This window comes from Mesitornis unicolor, unplaced genomic scaffold (assembly GCF_000695765.1).
Source record: "Mesitornis unicolor isolate BGI_N332 unplaced genomic scaffold, ASM69576v1 scaffold11612, whole genome shotgun sequence".
NCBI classification, from domain to species: domain Eukaryota; kingdom Metazoa; phylum Chordata; class Aves; order Mesitornithiformes; family Mesitornithidae; genus Mesitornis; species Mesitornis unicolor.
Window position 1 is genome coordinate 13,772 of NW_010167154.1, and position 26,239 is coordinate 40,010.

Below are 26,239 nucleotides of genomic sequence, written 5' to 3' on the forward strand. Positions count from 1 at the left end.
CTGCGGGATGAATTACTCAGCGTGTCGGTCAGAGAGAGCCGGGAGGTGGGCAGGCCCGGCGCCGCAGCGTCCCCGGTGGTCGGTGGCAATGGGTACTGCGGGGGAACGGCAGAACTGAGGGCCACGGAGGAAACCGGGCCTGAACCGTGCTTGGAAGCGCTGTGCGCGGCGTTGCTGGGCTTTACCTGGTATGGGCTTGGCATTATGGCTTCCTGAAAGTTAATTTGGATTTAATGCCATGTTCGTGGTTATGAACCGTGTATCTGATCACGTTCTGTCTGCATAAACAAAAAACAACTTGCCCTCAAAAAAGAATTGAAGTCAGATGAGAATTACACTGCAGTTGACATTATCTTAATGATGTTGCTCATTTATTTTTACTTTTTTTTTAAGATTTTGGATGTTATACCAAGCAACTGAAAACAAGCATCCAAGTTCCTGAAGATGTCTTCACTAGACAAGCCTGGGATAAGGAATTACTGTATATTGAACCAATTTTGGTATTTCATGAATGCAGTGTACTAAATAGATGTGTTTTGCATATTCAGAACACTTGAGGTACTCTGTACTTAATATGACACAGTGCTCACCTCCTGTAGTGAGACAACTTTCTACTTCATCACCTTAAGTTAACTTCTGGAATTCTTCTGGTATTTCCCATTTTTTTTTCTAGAAGTTTACCAATGCAGTTCAAAATTGTTAATTATAAACTTTTCAGTCTAAAACATTCTACCAAGATCACATGATATGGACAAATCCCAGAATACTTCTTCAGGAAACTCATTAAAAGATAATTACTTAGTAATTATATACTTCGTAGAGTGGGTTTATTTTGGGCAGGTAGTGCTACCTGGTCTATTCAGATGGGCATTGCAGATCATCTTTCTTCTATGCTGAGCGTAATCCATTTTCAGAACAAGTGCAGATGCTGTCATGATCTCTGTGAGAAAGGGGGAAAAAGGAACATGGCAGAAAAGCAATGGCAGTAATGGGCTACGTGGATCTGAGCGATAAGGAAATGCCTTCATTTTCCCCTTACACCTTGGATTGCCTCCACATCACAGGCTGGGGACATGTGAACAGAATGCCTCTGCACGCTGTATCATGCATTGCTTTCTCACTGTTGTATTTACATCACAAAAAAAACCCAAAACAAACAAACAAAAAACTGAAAAAGCAAGACTGGCAAAAGAGGAGAACACTTAAGTCAGAAAAACACTGTCAGGAAACCTTAATGGCTTGTTCCCAAGTAATGAGTTGTCTCAGTTTCTTTTTAAATTGGCTAATAAATGGGGAAATGGGGAAAACACAGGAGAGATGAGGTCTGATAAAGTTCTTAACACAGGTTGCTGATAGTCTGAATTGATTACATTAATGGATTTAAATTAGTCCTTTGGAAAAAAACCCCACAATGTTCTTGGTAAATCTTATTTCTCACATTTCTCAATTTGTGGGCCTGAGTGCACAGGACCAGTCAATACCTTTTTCTCCTGTTAAAAAGAAAAAAAAAAGTAAAAACCCATTCTAGGCTTTGTACATTAACCTGAACTGACTCATGGATGGTATAATCAGAATTTACAGGATTTTCCATGACATACACATGAAGTACTCTTAAATGAGAAATGAAAATCCCACAGTAACTGGTAGAAAAGTTTATTATACGGTGCACACCGTTGTAACCTGAAACAGCAAGTTAAGTAAACATAAGCACACATGCAGTTTGTTTTTTAAACAGATTTTTGAAAACAATTTGCGTTGAAATTTACATTAATGAGTAACACTTTGGTTCTTTTAAGACTGTTTACAAACAAGAAAACCAGAGATTTTTCTGCGTTACACAAGTGAAGCGTATGTACAGGGGAAAATAAATGGGATTCACTGTAATCTAGAAATGGCATTTTCTCTTATGTTGTGGACCATTTTTAAGACACTAAAGGGTGAGTAAATGAGAGACAAGTAATAAAACAAAATTAAATGACATCGATGTAACTGACCGCTCTTGGCTGTGCTTTGTTCTTCACAGAATCACAGAATCTCAGGAGTTGGAAGGGACCTCGGAAGCTCCCCCAGTCCAACCCCTGCCAGAGCAGGATCACCAGACCAGGTCACACAGGAACACGTCCAGGCGGGTTTTGAATGTCTGCAGAGAAGGAGACTCCACAACCTCTCTGGGCAGCCTGGGCCAGTGCTCTGTTACCCTCATAGTGAAAAAGTTTTTTCTTCAGACAGAAAAAAGCTGATCCTACTAATGGCAAGCAAGCAGCCTTCTCACAAACCAGTCTTTAAAGAATTAAGTTACTGGTTTCCACCAGAGGATGTAAACTGAGGTCTGGGATTTGGGCAAACCCTAGTGCAGTTCAAAGGCAGAGAATGCACCTTCTGCAGCTCTACAGAAAACTTCAGCGTGTAAAGCTGAAATGAATGTACCTACTGGATCTACCCGGCAAAGAGAGAAGGTAAAAATGAATAGTTTTAGTTTAAAAATGTATCCTACATCGCCCTCTGGCAACACAAATATTAAATAACATAGTTCCCCTGCTGTGAGCCACACAAAGCTAATTAATTACACGGTGCAAAAAAAAGCAACTGAGACCGTTTGGCAGGCTCTGCGGGTGTGGAGCGAAGCTGATGTGCCCTGTCCACTTTCCATGTGGAACCGCAGGTTTATTAGGATTAATTATTCAGTGCTCTCATAAACCCCCAAAAGTCCATTTTGTGTAGGTGTATCCAAAATAATGAAAACCCACCAGTTGTGACAGGTGAGAGATCCAACCCTCAACGTGAAGCAGCAGTGGATGCATTGTGTTCACTTTGCTGTAGATATTTCAAAATTTTAAAATAAAGCAGTATTTTCACTCAAAAACTCCACTTCGTTCAAGTTGTGAGACCACTTCAAAACATGAACAAATCATGCAAACAAGTCAATCCTGTGAGAAAGTTTTCTAAAACAATTTTATTGGAATGATACAGAAATGGTTAATATACAGGTTAAATCTTCAATGCCTTCCTTCTACATAGGACAAAAAAATAAGAAATCAACAAATTTCGTTCTTGTGCCCTTCATTGACCCAACACAGGCATGGGAAACAGAAAAATCACAGAGGCAACATCTTCCTAGCACTCCTAAATTCATGCAAAGTATCTGCATCGAAATGAATGCACATTTTCCACACAGTCCCACAGCAAAGAGATATTTTCAGTATTTTTCTGTTTGTGTTGGTGCCTTGTTCCCTGACAAAGAAATAATTCAGTCTGTCTCAACAGAGCTTTCTGAGGAATGCTGATGCAGTTTGAACACTACCATATGGCAAGGGTGGGGGACCAGACGAGGGAGGTGACTCTGCTTTCTTAAACTTGGCAATTTTCTTGACCGTCAGATACAGAGATTGACCTCGTTTCAGAGTGTTTTGGGTCACTGAACTGACAGAATTTGGCAACGGCTTTCAATTACAGCTTCTCCAAAACAATGACTAATTCACAAAACTTACACTATGCTTTCCTTACACAGGAAACGCAGCAAATTGGTGTGAGTATAGTGACCTGTGTGTCAAATTCCACTTTTTTCACAAGGCTTTACGTAGTATTCTTCCGTATTTTCTCAAAAACTTGACCACTAGATTAGACATTAAGATTACGCCAATACTGAGAAACAAAGATCACCTCGGTTCAAAAAGATGAAATCATAGTGAACAGTAAAAATCAGACACTACATTTAAAAAGTAACCTAGGTTCCATCCCCAAAAGAGCTTAAATTTCACAAAATTTCAGTAATTACTGATAAAGCCTCTTAATGAAAAAGCACAGATGCAAGTGTTCATCTTGAAGATAAGGCAACATTAATCTATCCCTGCGCCTTTTGATGCTGTGCTTACTTTTGTAAGCACGAGCTTCAAACTGACTCCCAGGCTCCCAAATCAGAAAAGATAAAACGGAGGTACTGATCTGTACCTCCTGCTCCTCTGTCTCCATAAACCAAATAAAACCAGAATATGTGTGTGCAGAGCTATTAGAATGAGCTAAATATAGCAAGGACTAATTACCTTTCTCACTGTCTTTTGATGGTTTGGGGAAATAAGTACATCATCTGGTGCAAAATGCATTTTAAATTACCCACACACTTTTTAAACCTGATTCTTATCCTTCAGGGCACTTGTAATTTGTAATTTTGCAGAATACGGCCAAGAAACACAGCCTATCTCATGAGCACTGGGAGAGCGGACAGGTTAATATTGCACATGGTAAATTCACCAATGCATGACGCTTTAAGAGACTTGCAGTTCCTGTAGAAGCTTCACGATATGGCAATAACAATGGAACAAAAGTTTTTAAACCTCAAAAAAAAGTCTCACTTAATTACAACAGTTCTTGCTATTCAAACATTTACTTCCTTGTTTGAAAAAATACTGTATGAACCTAATGACTGCTTGAATGTGCAGTAAGCTGCCTAATGCTACAAGCAGTGTGAAGTGGTATCTTTGTAGAGAAATACATTAAAGGCTTTCACCCTTACTCAGGTAAGGAAATGCCATTTCTGGCCGTTTTGGCTTATTCGCAACATTGCCTGGGAATCAGTGTGTACTTCACTGAGGTGCACTCGATCTTACACACTGATCAAGTCGTGCTTAGGCAGCTGTGTGATGAACTTGCTAATGGAAAGGCTGTTCATTGCCCCAGATCCCTTTTTCTTTGTCAAAAGAGCCCACATGGATCACTTAAATGAGAAATACATGGCATTATTTTTTTTTTCATCTGTACAGTGTGTTACAATACAAATTTAAATACCCATTCTACAAAAGAACAAACACAACTTTCAAAAGTGACTACAATGGCTATACTACACAATACCACCTACAATTTCATCTGAAACCAGAAAGGACACTGGAAAATTACTGTGGAATTCAGTAACATTTTTGAGGCAGCTCAGGCACTAAAGTTAATAACTGATAAGGTTTTAGATGCTGTTTTTCTGTATTTTAAATAGCTGGATCTCTAGGTATAACCCCATCTGTATTATTAGTACTAAAATAGTTTCTCAAAGTTTACACAAAATGGACAAATTGCCAAGACAGTTTAAACCACACAAAAATTACTCATGTCTAATTGCTTTCATTTCCTATGCTTCCAACTCTGTAATTACACACTCCAAGCTCTTTACCTTTATGTTCACATTTTCCTCTTGTGTTCAAATTTGTTTTATGTTCAGTGAATGCTGCAAGCACCAATCAAATGTTAGAAATCACATCTACGTTTCTCAAAGCAGAGACAATTGTACTACTTTATAAAAAGCTGTGGAAATTCCCTTTACAGAACTTTTAAGGCAGTTGAAGTTCACGCTTGCTGCTTTGCCAGTGCTTCAGCTTCCTGAAACAGCAGAACAGAATTACACGTTAGTGTATTATGAAAGGTGACAACTTTCTCATAACTGTGGTTAAATGGAAAAAAGAATTCTTAATTAATAATAAGTCTCCATATCAAAAAAGTGTACTTTTGACAGATGATTAATTTCATTAAATGCTAGCAGCCGCATGGCCTACAAAAAGATGAGCAGTCACGGTGCTCTCTCTGTAGCACTTCAGGGTGGACAGTGTGGTTTATTTTATAGGAAAGAGTTCAAAGTCTGCTAAACTCAACTTTTATGTAATGGAGTTGTTTGCTCTGGTGACTGCATAGAAATACTGCAGATAACAGACTCAACAATATCACTGTTAACATGAGCCACTTTGCTAAATAAATAAAAAACAAGAGGAGGAAGGACTAAGAAGGGAATTTCCAAGAAGCCTGCAGGCTTGTAAGAGAGGGGGGACAGTGGGTGACCCCAGCCCACAGGGCAGGAAGTACCACGCATATCTCCCTTATCTGAGCTGTGGCGGGTCACTCTGGTTTTCCTGGATATCTGCCCAGGCGCGCTGCATCGTGCTGCCTTTTAATACGGGGGCGTGGGAACAGCCTTGCTGGGATCACTGGCTCAGGTCTGCTGCGCTCCCGGACCGTGCTCTGCTCCTCTGGCTGCACAGTGTGGGTCAAAGAGCAGAGCCAGGACATTACCACACTCATAGGAGGGCATCGTATCAATTCATGGCAGAAAACTCACCAAATCCTCTCCCTTTAAAACCTGAATACCAACCTCTCCCAGGGTTTGTAGATCCATTTGTACTCTCAATGCCCAAACCGCAAACCAAAGCACCAGGGCTCAGTGGTTACTTGCATTTCCCACACTCACTTCTGAGCCCTCCTTGTTTAGCATTAATATTGGACCTTTGTGTTCAGTCAAACAACTTCCCAAATCTCTCATGATGACATTTAATGGAGGTTTGCTGCTGAGGTCCTCTCTTGCAATAGCACACAGGTTGATCCCGGACTCCTTTCATTTTATGGAGCAACATACGCAGTCGCAATGTCATTAACTACAATATCACATCCAAGCTGCATGCAGCTATGCTGTAAATGCCAATTTCTGCATCTACAAATCAGTTTTCTTTCTTGGCAGCAGGCAATCAGCTTGATTTGACATCGTGTAATTGTGGGATGGATACTAGAAGTCAGACCAACAACAGAATGTGCTGGGTACAAGATTGCTTATGCCAAGGTTGTCTTCATCAGCTAAAACACTTCCTCCTGCTGCAGCAAGCTATATGAAAATTCAGCAGAGTACAACTGCATTATGTTTCTCCCTTTTAAAACTCACCTTTTGCTTCAAAGCCACCTCTTAGGACAGAATGGGAGCAACAAAGAGCCATGCAGACTGCTTCTGCAATCTGGCAGCTAAAGTAAGCAGCGATGTTCATAAATGCTATAGGGACAGATGACCTGATTCATTATGGCAGCAACTGCTCTCCAGCACCACTGCGCTTCCCAGATCTCTGTCCCAAGGGGAAACGCATGGGCTTTTCTATGTTTCTTGGTCTCAGGGCTGCCTTCTCGCTCCTTGGCTCCACTCTGCATGCTCATTTCTGCAGCATGGTGCTGATGTTCCAAGAAACTTGAATAAGATTTATGTCACCATCGCACTTGCGTGCAGCCTCCTGATGCCATCAATGCGTGATGCTGGGGCATGTATCACAGGTTTTGTTCTCTGCAACTCTCTGTATGAGGCAGTTTTTCCTCACTACACCATTCACATTCACGGAACTATTGCTAGAAATTACTCTGGCTCCCAAAACTGTTTCAATCCAACCCACAACTTGTAATGCCTAATACTGAGGGATCATCATCCACCTTTAAAATTAGGTCTCTTAGTGATGTGCACAGCATGACCTTCAACTCTTACATGAATAAAGTTGAAAGGAAGCGGCGTGTTTATCCATTGGAACAAGAAAGCTGGAAGTGACCTGGATGATCCTGCTGCTGTCAAGTGAAACGTATAAAGCAGCCTTGTCCTATCCTATCAAAATCAAAAGAATTCCAGCCCATTGCATCCGCAAAGCGGCAACCCAGTTTGTAATTGGCAAAGGAAAACAAGGCTTCAGATAATGAGCTGGAGGAAAAAAATTACTCTGAAGCAAGAGCACATTATTTCAAAAACAGTGACTCTGGTTTCAAGGTATTTTCTAGCAAAAAATCGCATCAAAACTCCACATGAATTAATTTTTTTCACTGAATTAATTCTTTGGTTTTGTGACAACTTTTTCATCTAGATTGCTTGTGCACTCTTCAGTGCAAAAATTAACTACTATTTCACTTGTTCCCGGAGTGTACAATTAAAAAAAACCCAAACAATGGTAAGATACAATTATTACCAGTGAAGAACTTGACCCAGCTCTTCTTTCCCAAGTAACAAAAGCTTTTCCATTAACTTCAAAAAGCACAGGGTGGCTCTGCAGTGAGGATGCAAAAAGAGCACCTGAACTGAACACTGAGCTTTTCTGGTAGAATGAGGGGGAGGAAGATGCCTCTGGGAAACACAGCATCCTCCAAATAAACCAGCACATAACAGCAGCGTGTTGTTGTGATGTTGAAGTCTGAAAGTCTCTGGAGACCGAGTATCAGACCAGCAGGTAGATTCACCAGGGAAACCATAGAACACAAAATATTCTACAATGAGCAGTGAAGAACACAGTGTAAAATACAAGTTGTGGTGTACTGTGAGAAATGTGCACACCTACCTTTGAACCAGGTGGTGCAGTCAAGCCTAAAAACGCATATACCGCATTGTTCTCTCGAGCTTCAAAGAAAGCTTCGTAGTCCTTTGTGATGGGAGCAGGAGGGAACAAAAGACAGGAGAATGAATTGTGAGAAATAATCACTGCTCAGTTTGGTGTTACCCATCCCACACCGAGCAAACTGCTTCCTGTGGCTGAATGCAGAATTCGGAACACCACCTCAGATATTTATCTTTAGCACTGATACCACAGAAATCTTCTAGCTGAAAAGCGACAAGCTGGGAATTTTAGTGTCTGCAGCAACAAGATGCTGCTGTGAGGTGCTGCTGCCTTTCCCTCCTGTAGGAGTGGGCTGAGCCCACACCTTGTCATCAGAAACACTGATGTCCGTAGGTGCCATTGCTAATTACTAGTTTAGTAATGGCATCTGTGCAACCATGGACATTAACTCTTAAACCTGGTAAAAGTTAAAATTTAAACCTGCAAACTGAGAGTACATCTTTTCCCATCATCTTCCCATTAATGATCAGTCTATGCAAATGAAGGCCATCAGGTGGGACTGCTCATTGTACTCAGTGCACTATAATTGCTCTAAATATGCACACAGCCACCTCTCAAGAAAATTAAGGTAAAAACAATGAAATAACAAAAGAAATACCCATGCCTCATTCTCTGTTCTTTTTTACATTTGGGGCAGAATGCAGTGCTGTGTGGATTACAAACACAGCTTAGTTGTCTGCTAAGTGAGGCAGAGCAAGCAAAAAGCCCCCAGTGTGGCTCAGCAACAGAAGTTGCCAAACACCCACCAAATGAACCTAGAAGGTTTGTGCAAGTCCACCACTGTCTGAATTACCACATACTTCCACACTCAGCACATATCTGTCCTATGACTCTCCTTCTCTCCCTTTTAACAGGGGCAACAGTGTCAGCTTTCTCCAGCTTTACTGGGGAACAATTTGATGCAGGAGCCCTGAGTGAGGAAGCCAAGCAAGGCAGCAGCTCAGAGCAGGCTCAGTCTCAGGCTGAAGGCAAGGAGAGAGCTGCGATTAAGAGCACGCTGCTTCACACGCTTGTCTGGCTGCTAGGCAAAAGCCTAAGAAATAGGAAATTATATTTGAAAATAGCAGTGTGTTCAGAGCAGAGACAGGTCTAAGAGGCCATTGCAGCTGGGACAGAAGAAAGTCCAGGGAGCAGAGGATTCAGCTGCTGGCAGATCAAGGATGTCAAATTATTGTTCGCTTTGTACACGTAGCATTGGGGTGCTAGTTTGATAAAAACGTGTATGATGATGTTAAATTCTCCCTGAAGCCCTTCTGTTGACAGTACTGGGGCTGCTTGATAACAAAGGGTTGTTTATCTTGCTGATGCACAGTCCAGCAGCCTGCTCTGTAGCACCTACCAGGAGAGGAATGCCTGTGACTGAGGAGCAGGGTTCATGCCAACTTCCCCAGCATCTACAGTTACAGACTTTCTGCTGTGCACAGGCCAATAAAAGTCAATTTTGCTCATTCCCCAGCCAGTTATGCTGCATCAGATGAAACAAACAGGGAAGTTCATTATAGAGATGGATCAGATAAAGTCACAGAGGTTCAAGCATGTGGGATTAACTTTTACCTTCTTGAAAACTAAACTGTAGTAACTTGAATCCAGCTACACAAACTGACCCAAGTTCACAAGTTCGAAGTGACAGCAACCAAAATTTTGGAGATGAAATAAACTCACAGCAAGAACTGGTGTGAAGCATCTATATCCCTCTCCCCAAAGTTACCGTATAAAGAACTGTCATGGGTTGCAGTTGGGGATATATGAGAAGCATCTCTGATAAGCAAACATCCAGACTGAGGTGCCTACAGCTTTTTCTCCTCCTGTCTCACACCTCTGTGTAGCAAAGCCCTGCTGTGCTGCACAGCTGCAGCAATGCAGCAGAAATGTGGCAACATTTCATTGACAAAGGACAACTGCACAGTGATCTGCTTGCATCCCTAAAGCTCTGGTACAACAAGGGAGAAAGGTGATACTGTTGCAACTGGACTTCCTACTTGTGTGCAAATATTTGCCTCTTTTTGTTTGTTTGTTTGTCTTTAAAGAGAGACAACTGCACAGAGCTTTTCAACTCTTCGTGACCCTTCTCAGCTTTCAGCTGCAGACAACTATTGATCGTTACATTTGTTGCTCCAAACCAATCTTCTTCCATGTCACAACCACAGTCAGTAAAATTCTGAGAGCCCAGTGTTACATTGGCTCACTGTGGATATTGTTTCAAGTTCTGCTTTTATTATGAGCAAGAAAAAAATCCTGGCACATTGAGAATAATTTCTTTCAGTAGCCTCAGAATCCCCTCACAAAGGTCCAGAAGTATCAGGTTCTGACTTACAGACTTTGCAGGTCAGGACCAGGCTGCAGAATGACTTAAACAGAGGAATGCATACTGCGAGCTCTTTTCAGAAGATATTAAGTTTTAAAAATAAAATTAACAGTTAATCTAATAATCATTCAAGCATGGCCTGCTGAGTAGAAGTGCTGCAGGGCAACTTACTTTTGATCAAGCATTAAAATAGGAAAGCATTAAAGTAGGAATTGTATTTGCAATACAAGTTTTAATCTGTTCAAGGCATTGGAGTAAGTGGACCGCAACAGCCTTGATTTTGCAAGCAGTACATAAAAACTGATCCCAAGAAGGATCAGAAATCTGCTTTATGGTCATGGCAGACATTACTGCATCTGAGCACTGAATTTGGAAGATGGACAGACTACAGACTGATCTGAGATCCACACATACTGGCAAATCCCGTGTAGACAGAGCAGATCTTTGAACTTGCTACAGAACATGGGGTTGACACAACAGTGTCAGATTTCTGTGAAGTGTTCACAGTCACAGTGAACATGAGAATTAAAAAAAACCTTTAAACTTTCAGAGCTGTAGATTAACATGCAGCTGGCCAGGTCCTTGCTGACCGCAACAGCAAAGCACAGACTTCAGCAGTGAGTAAGAAGACCGGGACGAGAAGCGATGGGGAGCTGGAGCCGTCGTGCCTTACCCCGAGGTAGCGGCTGTCGTTGAAGAGCCGGGGTGGCAGAGGGTTCCCGCTCGCTGGCCGGCTGTCCTCAGGGACGTTCTCGCGCATCCATTTCCGATTCTCCTCGTTGGCAGCGATATCCTTTTCCTCAAATTCAATTTTGTTGGCTTCCAAGAAACCTAACACATCTTGTTGCTGCTTTTTAATCTGTCACAAAAGAGGGAGGGAGGAAGAAAGCAAACAAAATCAGTCAAACCATTTTTTCTGCTGCCAATTATGCGATTCTGCCGTTCAATAGGGAAACAAGGGGGTGAAAACAGGTTGAAAATGGAAGTGGTAAGAAAATTCTTAGAATAAAAAAGTATCTTTTAAAGAGTCATATTTGAGCCTTGACTTAGCTCCCTTATAATTGAAAAGCTGCAGTCTAAAAGACACTGTCCCTATACACATGCAAGTGTTGTGAACCCTGAAGGACTCCAATCTAAAGCAAACGTGCAAACAGTCCCCTTGCAGAGGCTGCACTGTCCAGGCCTTAAAATTAATTTAGGTGACTGTTGTTTTTTCAGGTGCAATGAAGTTTGCTGGAGGGACACATGAGCTACAACCTGCTTCCTTCCTGTCTCTGGAAGCACAGGCTGAACCCGCCTATCCCAGGTTTTTGTACTCCTCACGAAGGCGACACGCTTTGCTGTGGGCACTTCCCAACAGAGATCTGAGAGTCACCATTAAGATCCCAAAGCAATTTTGGCTCATGTTTCTTTGGACTAAAAAACCCCTCTTCTGCTCTGCTTCCAGACTTCAAGGGTGGCAGGTACGGCCATGACTCGCATCCCCCATCCTTGCTGGTCTCACGGAGAAGTCTCCAGGTCTGGCTGCGCATCCTGGATGAGATCCCACTCCTGATGCATCCCATCCTCTGTGCACTCACACAGCACTCAAGTGAAAAGCAGGATCTTGTACGGCAAAGACTGTGCTGGCTTTTTAAAGGAAAGGTGGTTTTTATTACTGTCACATATGAGTTATTGACTTCCTGATACACAGATCTTCTGCTTATGCTCTGTTCTTCCTCTGCGTGACTTTCCCACCATAAAGGAAATTATAACCATGCACATCCCGGCAAACAATAAAAAAAATGGGATTTAATGGGAAATTTGTTCTCTTCAAATTATTCCTTTTGCTACAAAACCAGTCCAAGGCCTGGCCTTAATCTAACTAGCTCAGTGCAACAAAAGCAGCGCTTTCATACAGATGTTGCACTGCTTCCAATTCAGGGCAGCCACCAGCTTCCCCCAGCAGCCTCTCCATATACGGCCAAGGGAAAACAGGCAGCTCCCGGCGAGCAGCGCTGAGGTCAGGGCACAGCCGAAAGCCAAATATGGTGCCTGTGCCCCCGGTGTGCACAGCCCCGCGCCCCCAGGAGCTGCAGCGAGGGTGCAAGGTTTTAGCGTTGGAAAAGGACTGCCCTGGAAGGGCGCGGTTTTGGGAGAGCTGGGCACCTGTGTACCCTTACACAGAAGAATATTGCTGGGCATTTGCTAATTCTCATCCCGGCTAAAAAAGAAATAAATATGGACAAGTTAATACCACCCCGAGGAAATAGTTCGTGTTACAGGCTGCATAGGAAAACATTTCTCAGCAGACTCAAATCTACCCGTAAGAGATTTCTTTGCTTGCTGTTAATAAGAGGGGTCACAGCAGGAGGGAGCGATCAGGCGAAGTTTTTCTCCATCGTGTCATACAGCTCAGAGAAAAATAAAAGTGAGCGCTTCCTTCATGAACTGTTCTGTAGGACTACAATAAGGGAAGGGTCTTGGTAAACTCCTCTGGCAGTGGTCAGTATCTGAGGCAACACACTGACCTGGGAATAAGTGGAATTTTTTCCTAGTTATATATTAATTAGGTATAGCTAATTATAACTAATTATAACTAGTTATATTTTAATTAACCATTTCCCACCACTTCTAAATTACAGATTTCCTTAGTCTTAGGTCCTTACCTTGTACAAAAATCCACTGCTTAGTGAGAACACACATTGAGATGGCTCAGGATTTAAAAAAAAAAAAGTTTTTATGCAAATCACTACTAAACGACACATTCTGCCACACAAAACAAGAGTTCTATGTTCGACAGTAATTTGCATTTGGATCTCCTGAGAACTCTCTCTATATTTACTATGAGATTGCCTCCTAGCCATGTATACATCCACTCATTCCTCCCAGCATCTCAGCTCAGTCTCACAGTGCAACCACTGAAGAATTGTAAAGAAAAGCAGTTGATGCAGGAGTTAATTAGTTTGAAACCCTTCTTTTCTTGCCAAATTTAAAAAAACCAACAAGTTGGAAGATTAAGAGGCGACGTCTTCCAGACAAGCCTTACAACTACAGTCACAAGAACTTACACAAGAGCATTAAATCTCCAGAGAAACGTGGCACCAACCACTGGGCAGAGCCGACATGGAGCTGCCAGACTGCATTACTTTAAGGGATTTTATTTAGAAAACTTCTATTAATCTCAGGCACTGGAAATACCACAGAAAATTCCCAAAATAGAGCAAGAGACGCCTGCTGCCGCTTCAGAGTATTTTGTCTTACTTGAAAGGGCACACATTCTCCTCAGGACAAGAGTCTGGAAGATGGTTCCTGCTGCCCATGTTTGGGAAGGAGCAAGGAGCCTTTCTTCAGGATCCGCCTGTCAACGCGCAGCACTTGCTTTCCAAAAAAAGCTCTCAACGAGGCATGGACACCGGCCAGCGCCTTTCCAGATACCGCACCTCATCCTCTGCAAACAACTGTCACGTCTGAAGTTATTTTGGCCTGTTCGCTGCAGTTTGCAAACATGAAAATCCCTGTTTATACTGAGTGCTCCTGACACATTTTGCAGGGCAGAGGGAGCCAGCAGGGAGCTGGGGACATGCGTGCAGGTCCTGCTGGAGCTCAGAGCTGCCCTGCATGGTGAAATAATGTCTCCGTGAAAGGCAGTTTTGCTCACAAATGGCTTTACCCCCACCCCCAAAAACACACACCTGGTTTCTCAGCCTGAACACACTGATTGAGGGGGATTCTTGTGGGAAAAACAGCTAAAGTTACTCAGGTGAGTGGAAACATTTGACTTTTTGCTGATGCTGCAAGGATAATGTTGAAAGGAAACGTTTCACCAAATGAATCTACTTCAACTTGGTTTGGGCATTCACTGTCTGTACCAAAGACAGAAATAGCTTTATGGCAAATGCTTGGAGGTTAAGAAAAGGTTTCACCACGGACTTATAATCTTGCGCATACAAAATCTACACACAAGCAACATCACAAACTCAGGCTTCCAACAGACTCTTTTTTTAAGATACCCTTGGGTGTCAAGATTCTCCTCCTTTCCAGTTAGAAGCCAATCATGAAACACTAAGCTTTCAACAAAACACGTGCATAGAGTAACATTATGAAAATAAGTAGTTTAGGGTTATTGTCCCTCACTTAAATACACATCAGAAGTTAAATTTAGTGGGGAAAAAAAAAAAAGAACTCAACAAAAAGATAAGAAACAGAAAGGAACCAGGGATGATGCTGCAGGAAGTGATGCTCCATCCCCACCTCCGGCCAGGGCTTTAAACTGGCTGTCCCATAGCCAGCTCCTCCGAGCACTACCTGCTGCAAGGAAACAGTATGCTTTATTTTAAATACTTTATTGAAACGTTCTTCAAAAAAGTTCCTGTCTGATTGGTACACGCAGGCACACACATACAAAAGAACAGTCTAGTTTGCACTGATGGCCAAGACGGGCTTGTGGGTTTACATCTTGTTATTTTTCCAGTTTATAAATAAATTCCTTGTTGGACAATAGACATGTTTTGGAAATCTATTTATGGACCACTGGAACCCAAAATCAGTTCACAGTCTGAGCGCTGCTCTTTTGATCACCCAACAACTTCCCCATGTGGACAATGCGGCTGCAGCTCTGCAGGTCTGGCACTGGCCATGGGGTGTTCTCCTACATTTCTGTGGGTCCTCTGTCCTAACCTTCCTGCAAAGGAAAAACATAGATTTCTTCTTCCCCCAAAGATGCAATTAAATGGCTCATACATTGTTGAGAGAATTTAAAAGAACTTTTAAAGAGATTTCCTGTAAAGTTCCCAGCCATGGTTATATCATCGCTTACAGCATCCAGCTCCTGCTCAGCGCATGGCCTGAGCAACACCTTACAGACACCTGTATCTTACACACTTCTCAATTTAAAGACAAAACCAGCTTTACAAGGTTTTTTTTACCATTTCCAATTCCAGCCTTCTGGGTTCTAGATAAGGAAAAGCAACCACGTCTTCGAGGCGGTTGTATTTTTAAGCCAGCGATGGTTTTGAACATGCTGCTACATCATTAGGGAGGCAATTCTTTAAATCACAGGGGATATCTGCTTTGTGCAGAATAGCAAAAAAGTTCAACTCCCCCGACGATGGTACTGTTTGTCGCCAGACTTGTAACCATTAGTTGTTCAAATGGTTCAGTGCCCTTTGAAGATTGATAAACTCCAATTTAAACAGCAAACGGGAAAAGTGCAGAGCTAAGAAATCCTCAGCAAACTCCAGTGGCAGCCAGCAGTGCCATCCTTCTGCTCACTGCAGCCGAGGTGAAAACACCCAAAAATGGGTTTTCTTTGGAGAAGCCACTTTTTGACATTTAAAAATATGTTTTGGGGTTTTTTTTGTTGTTGGCTTTTTTTATTATTTTTTGTTATCTAATTTCTAAAATTATAATGCCTTCCCCATGAGAGTTCCTAATGTAGAAGCTAATACTTGCAAATTAGCTGCAAAATGCTTCTAATTTTGCCTCCCAGTACAACATAACTTGTAGGAGTTAGAGAGCACGGCAGCTCAGCTCTGAATTTAAATGTCACGGATTCCTGTGAGCCCTCCTAAGCTTGTTCTCCACCCCCAGGACTCCCTTCAGAGACAAAACACCTCCGAGCAGGCTTGGTCCTGGCTCCATCAGTGTTTTATCTGTTTTTATTGCAATATTCGAGGAGTAACTTCTTTGTATGAAGTTGTTTTAGTTGGTTTTATTTGTATAAACAAGCCAGACTCCCCACCACCCCCCTCATTGGCTTAAAATTCAGAGAGGCCAGTTCTGGTGGTGCTGGTGGCCACCATCCACTGTAAGTGGTGGTCAAAGGGGGGGAAACTTTGCAGGCTGAGATGTCTCCCAGTGATTTGTGTCTCACTGACTTCTCCCTGATATAATACCTACCTATTTTTAGGTCTGGGCAATTATCATTACAGAACTCAACCTACTTCTTTGTTCTGGCTATTTTAAGCCCAGCATTACATGTAGTAATGGCATCGTTCTCCCGCTGCTTGGTTTCTGGTCTGTGAGGAATGAGATTGAGGATAAACACAGCAAAACCACCATGAATTGATGCAACCTAAATCAAACACAGGAGGCTGGAAAACCTCACACTGTCCTTATGCTGCCTTTTTTTTGCAGAAATTAATGTCCAGATGGGCTCCATATGCACTTACCCTCCAGGGCCCTTTGGGAAGCCCATGGCACATCAACATGTATCCTGCATAGCTGCTACAGCAGCCTTCTCTTGATGTGGTTTGCCCTCAACAGCTTAAAAGTTGTTTTATTTGGATGTGGTTCTCACCACCGGGCGCCCACCAAGCCCGGGTGATTCCTGTTTCTCACATGTGGTTGTGGAAGACACTTTTTTAAAGCAGAAAAAAGTCCTGGGGTGAAAGGATGCACAACCCCTCAGAGCAGAATTAGGGGAAAAAATCCAGGGTAGCGTAAGGTTTTTGTAGCCTAACCTGCAGGTTGCATCACGCTGGGAAGCATGAGGTCTGCTTGCAATGGGGCATTATCCAGGCATAAGGTACGCACACCACAGATCAGATTTTGCAGCACAAGCCAAGAATATAGCTAAAACAAAGGACAAAGCCTCTGCTTCCCACAACAAGACCACAACTTGCTCCAGAAACTGTAGAAAGTTACATAAATGGAAAAGCTGATTCATGAGAACAAAAATAAAAGCTTCTCTTATGGATTATAATGCCATTGTAAGTGCATGCATTCAATAACCCAGGGCCTAAAAATCTGTTAAATCCCACACCAACAAAACTCAAGGAAAAAAACTCCACTGCATTCAACAGGTTTGTTTGTTTTTTTCCTACATGAAGAACCAAACACAAAAGTTAAGGTCACCTCCATGTAATAAAGTCCTGGAGATCAGGATTCTCAGTGGACCCAACTCCCACTCATTCACTCCTTGGTGTAAATACCATGCTGTGAACAGCGTGCAGCAGGAGTACGACGGTTGTGGAAAGGAACAGCTCAGAAACAGGCTCCAAAGGCTCTTTGCAGCCACACGATGTGGTGATTTGGGGTATTTGTCACTTGGTATCTACAAAAGGAGACATCTGCCAGCAAACGTCGAGGCTGAAGTTCATTAAGCAACCCCTTAATCATGTTGTGGGCATAATCACACCAGCAGTTGACAGCATCAAATCTTTAAGAAGCTCACCTTTGTCAGCGTTGCATGATATGTAGCCAAAAACTATATATAGTCAAAAATATTCACTTAAATGGATCGATTCTTTTATTTAAATGTACACAGGATTCGAGCTTAATGTTGCAGCAGGATTTCTGAATGTCACCAGCTTTGCAGCAGACCAAACTTCGTGTACAGCCAACTCTACCAAAGCTCCATTACAGTCAAATTCTAATAAGATACTAAAAGGCCATAAATAGGTCAGAACTGACTTCCTGCATCACATCGAGTATCTGTTTAGCTACTTTTCTCCAGCGGTGGCCAAAAGCAGATTCCTTTACCCATTAGTCAAGTATGAGGACAAGTAACATTTCCTTATTTATATCTTCTCAGCTTCTGGCAAACAGCAGTAGCAGCACTGCCTAATGAAGGCCTGATTACTTTTTAATGTGTTTTAAATTTACTTTCTGTGAAGGCACTCTAAGGATCAACATATTATCACAGCTAAAGTGAAATTCTGCTCCTAACAAATAATATCCAAGCACTGGAGGAGCTGGGGGAATTAATCCATTCATGCCTTTATACCTGGTTGTCAGGGATTGTTGTGGTACTACCTGGTTTCTAACACAGAGCATCTTATCGTCGGCAACACCTGAAATCAATGTGGTTATTTGGGTTTTCCCTTTTTATTTTTTTACAGCTATGTGAAAAGTGTCAGAAATGTCCAACAGGATTATTTATCTGGGATTCAAAACCAAAAAAATCCCCACACAGCCAAAACTTCCATTTTCAGGGATTTTTTCATGCAAAATTTTAACATTTGAAATGTATTTCCCAGCAGTTGGGCAAGGGAGGAGTTAAAACCCAGGAAGTCGCAAGAAGGAGCTGGCAGCACCAGAGCAAGAAGAGGCACCAAACCTCGCTAAGCCCAAGGTTTTTTGTAGACAACCTCACAGCCTGAACACAGAAAAACAGTGAATGCAAATGAAGCTTCCGACTGCTGAACACCAGGCGAGCTGTTGCGGATCTGCAGAGGTGTCAGTGCTCTCCCAAAAGGAAGGATCTGCACTTGATTTAAAACAGGGGGGACGCCTGACAACTGTTTAACTCTGCTCACGCTGGGCTTCAGGCCTCTGCAGCCCTGGAGACAGTAACAACAGCACGGTTCTCCCCTCCCTTCCTGTCATGTCTGCAAACAGCCGCGCCAGGAGCCCTGTTTGATCAAGGATGAACTTTGCACTTGAAGCAGCCTCGTGTCTTTGTGTCCTGGCTGGCAGCAGCTCGAAATTCAGATACCCAGAACTCCTCAAGCATCAAAAACCTGACATCCTCATGCAGGGGCTCTGCCCAGGCTGCTCCTACACCTCACCTCCTCCAGCGCCGGCGCTGGGGATGGTTATCCAGGAGGGACCATCAGGGAAACACATCCCATCGCTGGGACCATATTTTCTAGTTTCTTCTGTGACTAGACTGTTGAAGTTAGCCAAAATAAATGTATCTTGCAAAACCGAGCTTCCAGACCTAAGCCTCCCCTTATCTCACTTTAGATGAGAATGTAAACACTGATGTATGGCAAAGCCATAGCTTTAACCGTAGCGCTGACACTGAACACGAACCATCGCAGCACCCAGACTTGTCATAATCAAAAGCAAAACGCCGCCACTACCATACAAAATAAATTGACCCTTGGTAATTTTCTAAGTCAATTTTGTGGCATTTGACTTTCATAAGCCTGAAAGCTGCTCGTCTGGTCCAAAACCAACAGAGACACAGCTTCCTACTGCGGGAATACAGGCTCCATTATCTCGGCCATCCGCTAACAAAGCAGAAGCAGAATATGAACTCTTCATTTATTATGCACAGTTGTTTTCTGCAGCAGACTTGGAGCTTGGCAGGCTGTATTTCCCTGGATGCCCAATGTGTGCCTAGTCACAACATCCCAACTCTGCCCAGGGTTAAATAAAACCAAACAGATCCGTTCCTCCCAGAAACCAGTATAAAACTAACATAACTCCTGAAGATCACCAACAGGAGAGTTTGTTTTTCAAATAGTTTCTAATTTACTTTGTTATTTGGGTTAGGGATAATTTCTGGCTGTTTCTATAAATAGTACCAATACACCACAGCCCAGTTTTATAGACAGGCTTCACTATGATGCAATTTAACACACTGCATTTATCTCCAACAAGATAATCAGGTTCTGTACCACATGAGATGCAGAAAACCCTCTGGAACACACCACATTCCTATATATTCAAAAGTTCTCAATGGGGCTAAGAAAAATGGGGGGAAAGACAGTGAGGTGCCACTGAAACCTGACTATTGCTTTAGAAGCTTTAAAAAGGGCTTTAGTCCTAGAAGTCTGGATGTGTCAGGTTCTGTCTATTCTTTTCTGCTGATCTCTCCCTGAAAGCCAGAAAAACTATTCCTCCTTTATCTGAATTTTCACAGAGGCCTCCAGGACAGGTCTTCATAGTCCATGCAGCATTGGCAGCAATTATATCAAATGGAAACTGGTGGCTGTGGTGTTACACCAGTTAAAACAGCACTGGTCCTACCTCATTACACCCTGAATCTTCCCTCGAGGGTCTGCACAGCACTGCGCCAATATTCCCCCGGGAAGCAGCCTGAGAAGGGAGCCTTGGATCAACACATGCCATAGAGAGCACATTTTGTTGTTTTGTCTGATGAGAGCTGAACTCTGGTTAGGAAATGAGATAGAAGCACAGACAAGTGTTGCATGATGCTCCTGTGGTTTGGAATAAAAAGCAGCTTTATTTCCTGTATGGTTTAGCACACAGAGAGACTAAATTAACTGACAAGACTAAAAGTTTACAGCATTAATTGTTGTTTCACTGCCTTTATACTGCTAGGTATTTATTATCTTTAAATAAAAAACTACTTTAAGAAGAAACACAATACGACTTCAGGGTTCCTACACTAAATCCAGGTGCTTCTGCTCTGTATTACTTTCTGTTGTTTAAGAACTCATATACCACAGACTTTATTTAGCAAAACAGTTTTTTTGACGACTGCTATTCTAAAACTAAACCAAATACATTTTTCAAGAGAAGAAAGCTTTTTTTCCTGAATTGCCACACCGCAGTTTTTAATACTTTCAGTAGCTGAAGCAATACAGGAGTTGGTCAACTTCTGCCTGCAGTAGCCAGGAAGGCCAACGCCTGGGGGTTTGCTCTCAAGAGGACTTCTCAGGACACATCCTGAAGCCACTCTTTACAGGAACTAAAAAAAAAAATGGAGCATTTTCCAACACAGTAAGCTCCTTCCCATCAACAAGCTGTTCTTACCCACTGCAGGGTGAAGGGAAGTGCCACCGCTCACGAGGACCAAGGGCACTCATCTCGGATGCTGCCCATGTCTCAGTGGCAGTCACAGCCACCGGCAGAGCCACAACCTGGAGGCTGCTTCGCAACCCCTCCACTGTCTTCTCAAAGGTTTTCAGATCACTCTTGTCACCACAGTATCGCTTTTGTTTTAAAAAAAAAAACCTCCAAGCTTCCTTCTCTGTGCAAGCCAGCATATGCATACCACCAACGGAAACTAAGAGAAATACACACTGCATTTTATTTTTGAAAAGATTAAGTCCCCCAGCTGTTTATTTGCTGTAAGATTGAGTTCTCCAGGCCTGGGCCAGCAGCCAAAATAGCTTCATTCCCCTGATGTTCTTCAGTCTCAGCCTAATGCTCAACAGCTGGCAGTGCGAGGCAATGGCTATCCTAACACCGTCCAAGCTGCTAATTTTGGTCCCAAATCATTATATGGGAGACACAGCTGTCTGTCCAGCTGCTTCTCAGTTTATACAGGTGTAAATTCCTGGAAGGAGCATTCCCGAGGTAGCTTTATGGACCTACTCTGATCAGGCACAACTCAAACCTCAGTCCTCTGCAGGTGAAACAGAGGATTTCACGGCTACCTCCTGGTACGTTTTAATGGGATGAGAGGAAGCAGAAATTTAAAGATTGCTCTAGTACAAAAGTTTCATGGACTTAGCCACCAGAACCATGAGACTTGTTTATCTGCATTACAAGGTGGAAAGGAATTTCCAGATCTTAATCAGGATTATCAGGTCACTAAGAAGTAAGTTTGCAAACCTGCCCCTTTTTATCTTTTTATTTCTACTCGCATACATTGTATTTCCTGCCTAGGGAAAAAAAATCCTACATCTATTATCTATAAATCAGCTTCACTTGAACTTCATTTCTATCCATATCTACTGAGAAAGTTCTGGGGTGTATTTTTCATTCATTCATTCACTCAGCTTTTCTGCTCCTCTCCCGTTCTGCCAGTTGCTCTGCAGCTGCTGCTCCGGCCACATACATTTGCACCGTGTGCACAGGAATGATCTTGGATAAGCAGCATTAAGTATTTCCAAAGGAATAAAGTCTTGTCCTGCTGTAGTCCATGGCAAAACTCCCAGTGACATTAGCACAGCCAAAGGTTCATCCCATGAGGTGAATCCAGATGTGCTGTTTAAATCTGCCTGGAAACTACTATTCTCATAAAAATGTGGTTTTATGTGAAAACTATTATTATTTTCCCCAGAGGCTGCCTGTTTGCCGTTTGTATGGGGCTTTGCCAGTTTATTTTGACCTATGCCTAAAGCAGTAGGGGTTTCTGATACACCTAGGTCTGAACATGATGCATCTGCTGTTCTTGATGCAAAGTCACGCTGGTTTTGGAATCGCCTGCTGTCCGTACCACCAAACACTGATGTTCTGTAAGAAATGCTGAGATGTTGACCAGCAATGAGACACGTGAAGAATGGCCCTGTTCACTCCTGCAAGATCTCATTCACATCTCCCTGTCCACCAGAGAGCCCAGGAAAACAGAATTATGATTCAGCTTTGGTTAATGGAAACCTTTCCCCAGTCACAGCCGAGCACAGTGTCCAGCTCAAGCCTTGGACAGGGAGGCTGTGGATCACCTGGCAGAGCTTGTTTCATGCTGACTCCCCCAGCTGCTGACACCCCAATCCCCATCTGAATCCCAGGTACAATTCATTACATATCAAATAGAAGATCTAATGGCAAGTCTTCCCTATGCAAAGTCTTCCTCAATGTCCAGATCTTGAGATTTCAGTGTTTATCTCCCAACAGGAAGTTTTGAGCCTGCCAGCAGCTATCGTATAACAAATATTTCCACACAAAACTTCTTACAGCCTTGCCCTTGGCTTCTGAACTGAACTGCAGTTGCTCAGAAGGAAACCAAAGGGAGAATTATTATTATCTTCTGCACCCCCCCCCCACCTCTGGTTTCCAAGATACAGGGGACAAATACAGTTAAAAGTTCCTCTCATATCTACAATCTCTCACAGCATCTCGGAGTTTGCAAAGCAGAAATGTTAAGATTTCAGCCGCATTGCTATGTCTGAATATAAAACTGACTCAGAATCTGTTTACTTTTCAGAGGAACTTTCTAGTTACACCTAAATACCCAGAGCCTTCTAATACTTTCACAATTGCAGGCGTTTGTAATAACTACCAAATTAAAACCAAACCAACACAACCCAAACACACACATATTCTTCATTCTTTTCCATTAAACATTTTTCTTGGACAACATGTTCTTTAATTTTTAAATGCACACTGTTACCATCATTTTGGGAGCAGAGCCAATTTCATCCATGAACAGAAGAACAGCTTTTCTGGGTTCGATCCAACACTTGTCTACCCCAGCATCCTGTCTCCACCAGCCACAGATCCCTGGGAAGATCACACAAACAGATTGAGCGCAGAGGGCTACACCACGTTACACTTACCCAGACTCCAATAATCCACAATTTTGAGTCAGAGGTGTAGTAATTATGTTTAATATCCCTTAATAGACTTTCCCCCTTAATTTGCCTCACTGCTTACTGAGCCCATGCGATTTTTTTCCATTCAGGTCATTCCCTGGCAGGGAGTTTCTGCATTAAACTACATGTTGTCAAACAAAATACTTCATTTATTGTGAACCTGCCACCTGCTCGTCTCACTTGCTCTCCCCCAGTTTTTGCATTAGGAAAAGTCACAAATAATCAATTCCTGTTTGTTCTCCCACGCCTGACATGATTTTATCATTTTTCCTACTTTTTCAGCTCTTTCTCTGTCAACTGCAGAATACGACCTTATTTGGTTGTTCCTCCCAGAATGTACTCCAGGTTACTGAGGGTACAGCACAGATCTCTATAGGATCTCCTCGTAACTTCTGCATATTGCAAAAGCTGCCTGTATCTTCCAAAGTCTTGATCGTTATCTGGTTTATGTAACTGGTATGTAATCAATTATATAAGCCAAAATGGGAAAAAAAAATCCTTTCCTCTTATCCCACAGGAGCTTAGTTCTTTTACGAAATAAAAAAATAATTTGTTAATCTGACCAAAGCCTGTCCAAAACCTTCTGGATGTCCAAGGATTCTGTATTAAGGGATCACCCTTATTCACATGCTCCAGGTGACTCAGCTGTGAGGCACAGCTTTTTTCTCCAACAGCGTTTTAATTCTTCTGCCTGCTCTGTCTCTGTCTACGCGTCTGCTGGGAAGAGTCTAACAAAGGAGAACATCAATTTGTCCAGCACAGGAAGATAATTTGTAGCTTCCAGATTTCCCCAAGATCCCTTTTTTTAAATCACTGCTGCCTTTGGCTCCTCTCTTCACTCCGACACCACAGCAATTCAAACAGCAAACTCCTTGACAGGTAATAGTTAAAATTTTACACTTGAGCACCTTTAGAATTTAAAGCACGACCATATTCACACATGGAAAAAGAGCTCCAACAAAACTAAACTTCAGATAGCTAATTAAAGAAATCAAATCACCACATCCACTTCTCACAGGGGAAACTAAGCCAAGAAGCTGTATGTCAGGATGCAAAGACGACTCCAAACTTTAGTTAGTCCAGAGTTTGATGTTAAGCCTTCACATTTTCTTCTTTAAATTTAATAATGAAACTGAAAGTCTCCCCTGAATATGGTTGAGGTGAAACAAATGTTGTTAGCACTGTATTTTCATGTTTGACTAGAAACATTCTTGAATAGCATAATATTGATACAAGTTGTGGATTTGGTTCAGGTGTCCAGACCACTGATTAGTGCCAGGCACAAAGATCAGCAGCTCAAGGGCTGGTGACCGTAAAGGCAGGCAGAGCTCATTTGTCTCTGGCTGCAACACATCCTCAGCTCCTCTTTTTATCATATAGGGGAATATTTGAGTTCTGTTTCGAGCCTGAACAGCTGAAATCCATCAATGTTTGTTTAATTCCATTTGTCTCCTCTCCCCCCGTTCCTCCTCTTCTGGGAGGAGCAGGAATAACCTTGCAGAGAATCTTGGTTTTGGCAGCTTCTGCTCGTTACACGCATGCCAATTCCCTGACTTCTATAGGAATTTTCTGAGTGTAACTTCAGTGCCTCGGGACAAGAAGTTACTTGCTCAACATCACAAATATTTATTAAAAAAGCACAAGTGCTTAGCACTGATGTATGGATCACATCTCGAGAGGTGCTGCAGTTCTGAGTTGAAGCAAAGCCAGTGCAAGTTGATGGCACTCAGCTTCTCCTTAAAGTCAGCCTTTTCTCCCCGAGCAGTGCATGAAAACGATATAATCCTGATGCACCATCTCAAAATAAACACACGATCAGACCTGTGTATACAATCTACATATAATCTTAGCAAAAAAAAGTTTGCGTCCTTAACTGGGAAGTACAATTTCCCCTCTTCCTCATGCTGTCAGAACACTGATTTTATTTAAGCATAGTAGAATGTTTTTTATATCATAGATTAAAACTACTGCAACAAGTACAGCCAATTTAATCTCTGGCTCTATTAAAAAACTGAATGTCATATTTTAAGAAAAATATTTGACTTCTCTAGACTTTGGAACAATGACTTTAAAAGAAACAACCCATAAGGCAGATGGCAGGCATCCTAACTGCCTCACTAGAGTCGTGTTACATATTTTGTCTTGCACCCCGAGAGCTCTAATTCAGAACAATTCATACCATTATTGAGAGAGATTAAGTTTGGTTAACACTGTGTATCTAAAAAAGTACTTCACGCATATTATATTTACATGAGAGACGGGTTTAAAAATCAATACCAAGCCTACTAACAAGTCAGTTCTCATCCACAGTATATAAACAGCATGAGCTAAGTATCACTAAAATACATATACACTTGTGAGATTGCTTTTAAAACTACAGATGCAGCTTAATAGTTTTACCTAAACTTGCACGATATTACAAGACTATTTATAGCATTATTTTCTTCTGGTATTAGCTGTACCACTTGTACCAAAGGAAGTTCATCAGCAGACCCACAACATCTGCTGCCACCACTCTGGGCTTCCACGATGAGCAATGAGGCCACATGCATTCAGGCTTTGACAACACATTCGCAACCTTGAAGGCGACTGGAGAACAAAGGACATTTATTATACACACCAGTAAAAACGCTGGATGCAAAGAATCACCCTGTGTTTGCCCTCAGCATGGCTCAGCACCTCCTGCCACAGCCCTGTAGTGCTCACACAGCAAAGCACCAGCCCTCAGGAACCCCAAAACAGCCAAACACAGAAACACAAAGCAGGCAGGTTTACTCAATTTATCTTAGGATGGCAACATTTGCACGTATTGTGATAAGCAGAGGAAAAAGGCCCTA

General features: G+C 42.4%; 1 protein-coding gene across 1 annotated transcript; it reads right to left on the bottom strand.

Annotated features, from left to right (window-relative positions):
• Window positions 1–4,891: 4,891 nt before the first annotated feature.
• Window positions 4,892–25,991, bottom strand: SH3BGRL (SH3 domain binding glutamate-rich protein like; the record flags this gene model as incomplete). Its single annotated transcript, XM_010178591.1, has 5 exons — window positions 4,892–5,361; window positions 8,103–8,183; window positions 11,138–11,323; window positions 12,123–12,192; window positions 25,865–25,991. Coding segments are annotated over 5 exons (497 nt in total), but the record flags the coding sequence as incomplete, so codon positions are not given.
• Between the last annotated feature and the right edge of the window lie 248 nt (window positions 25,992–26,239).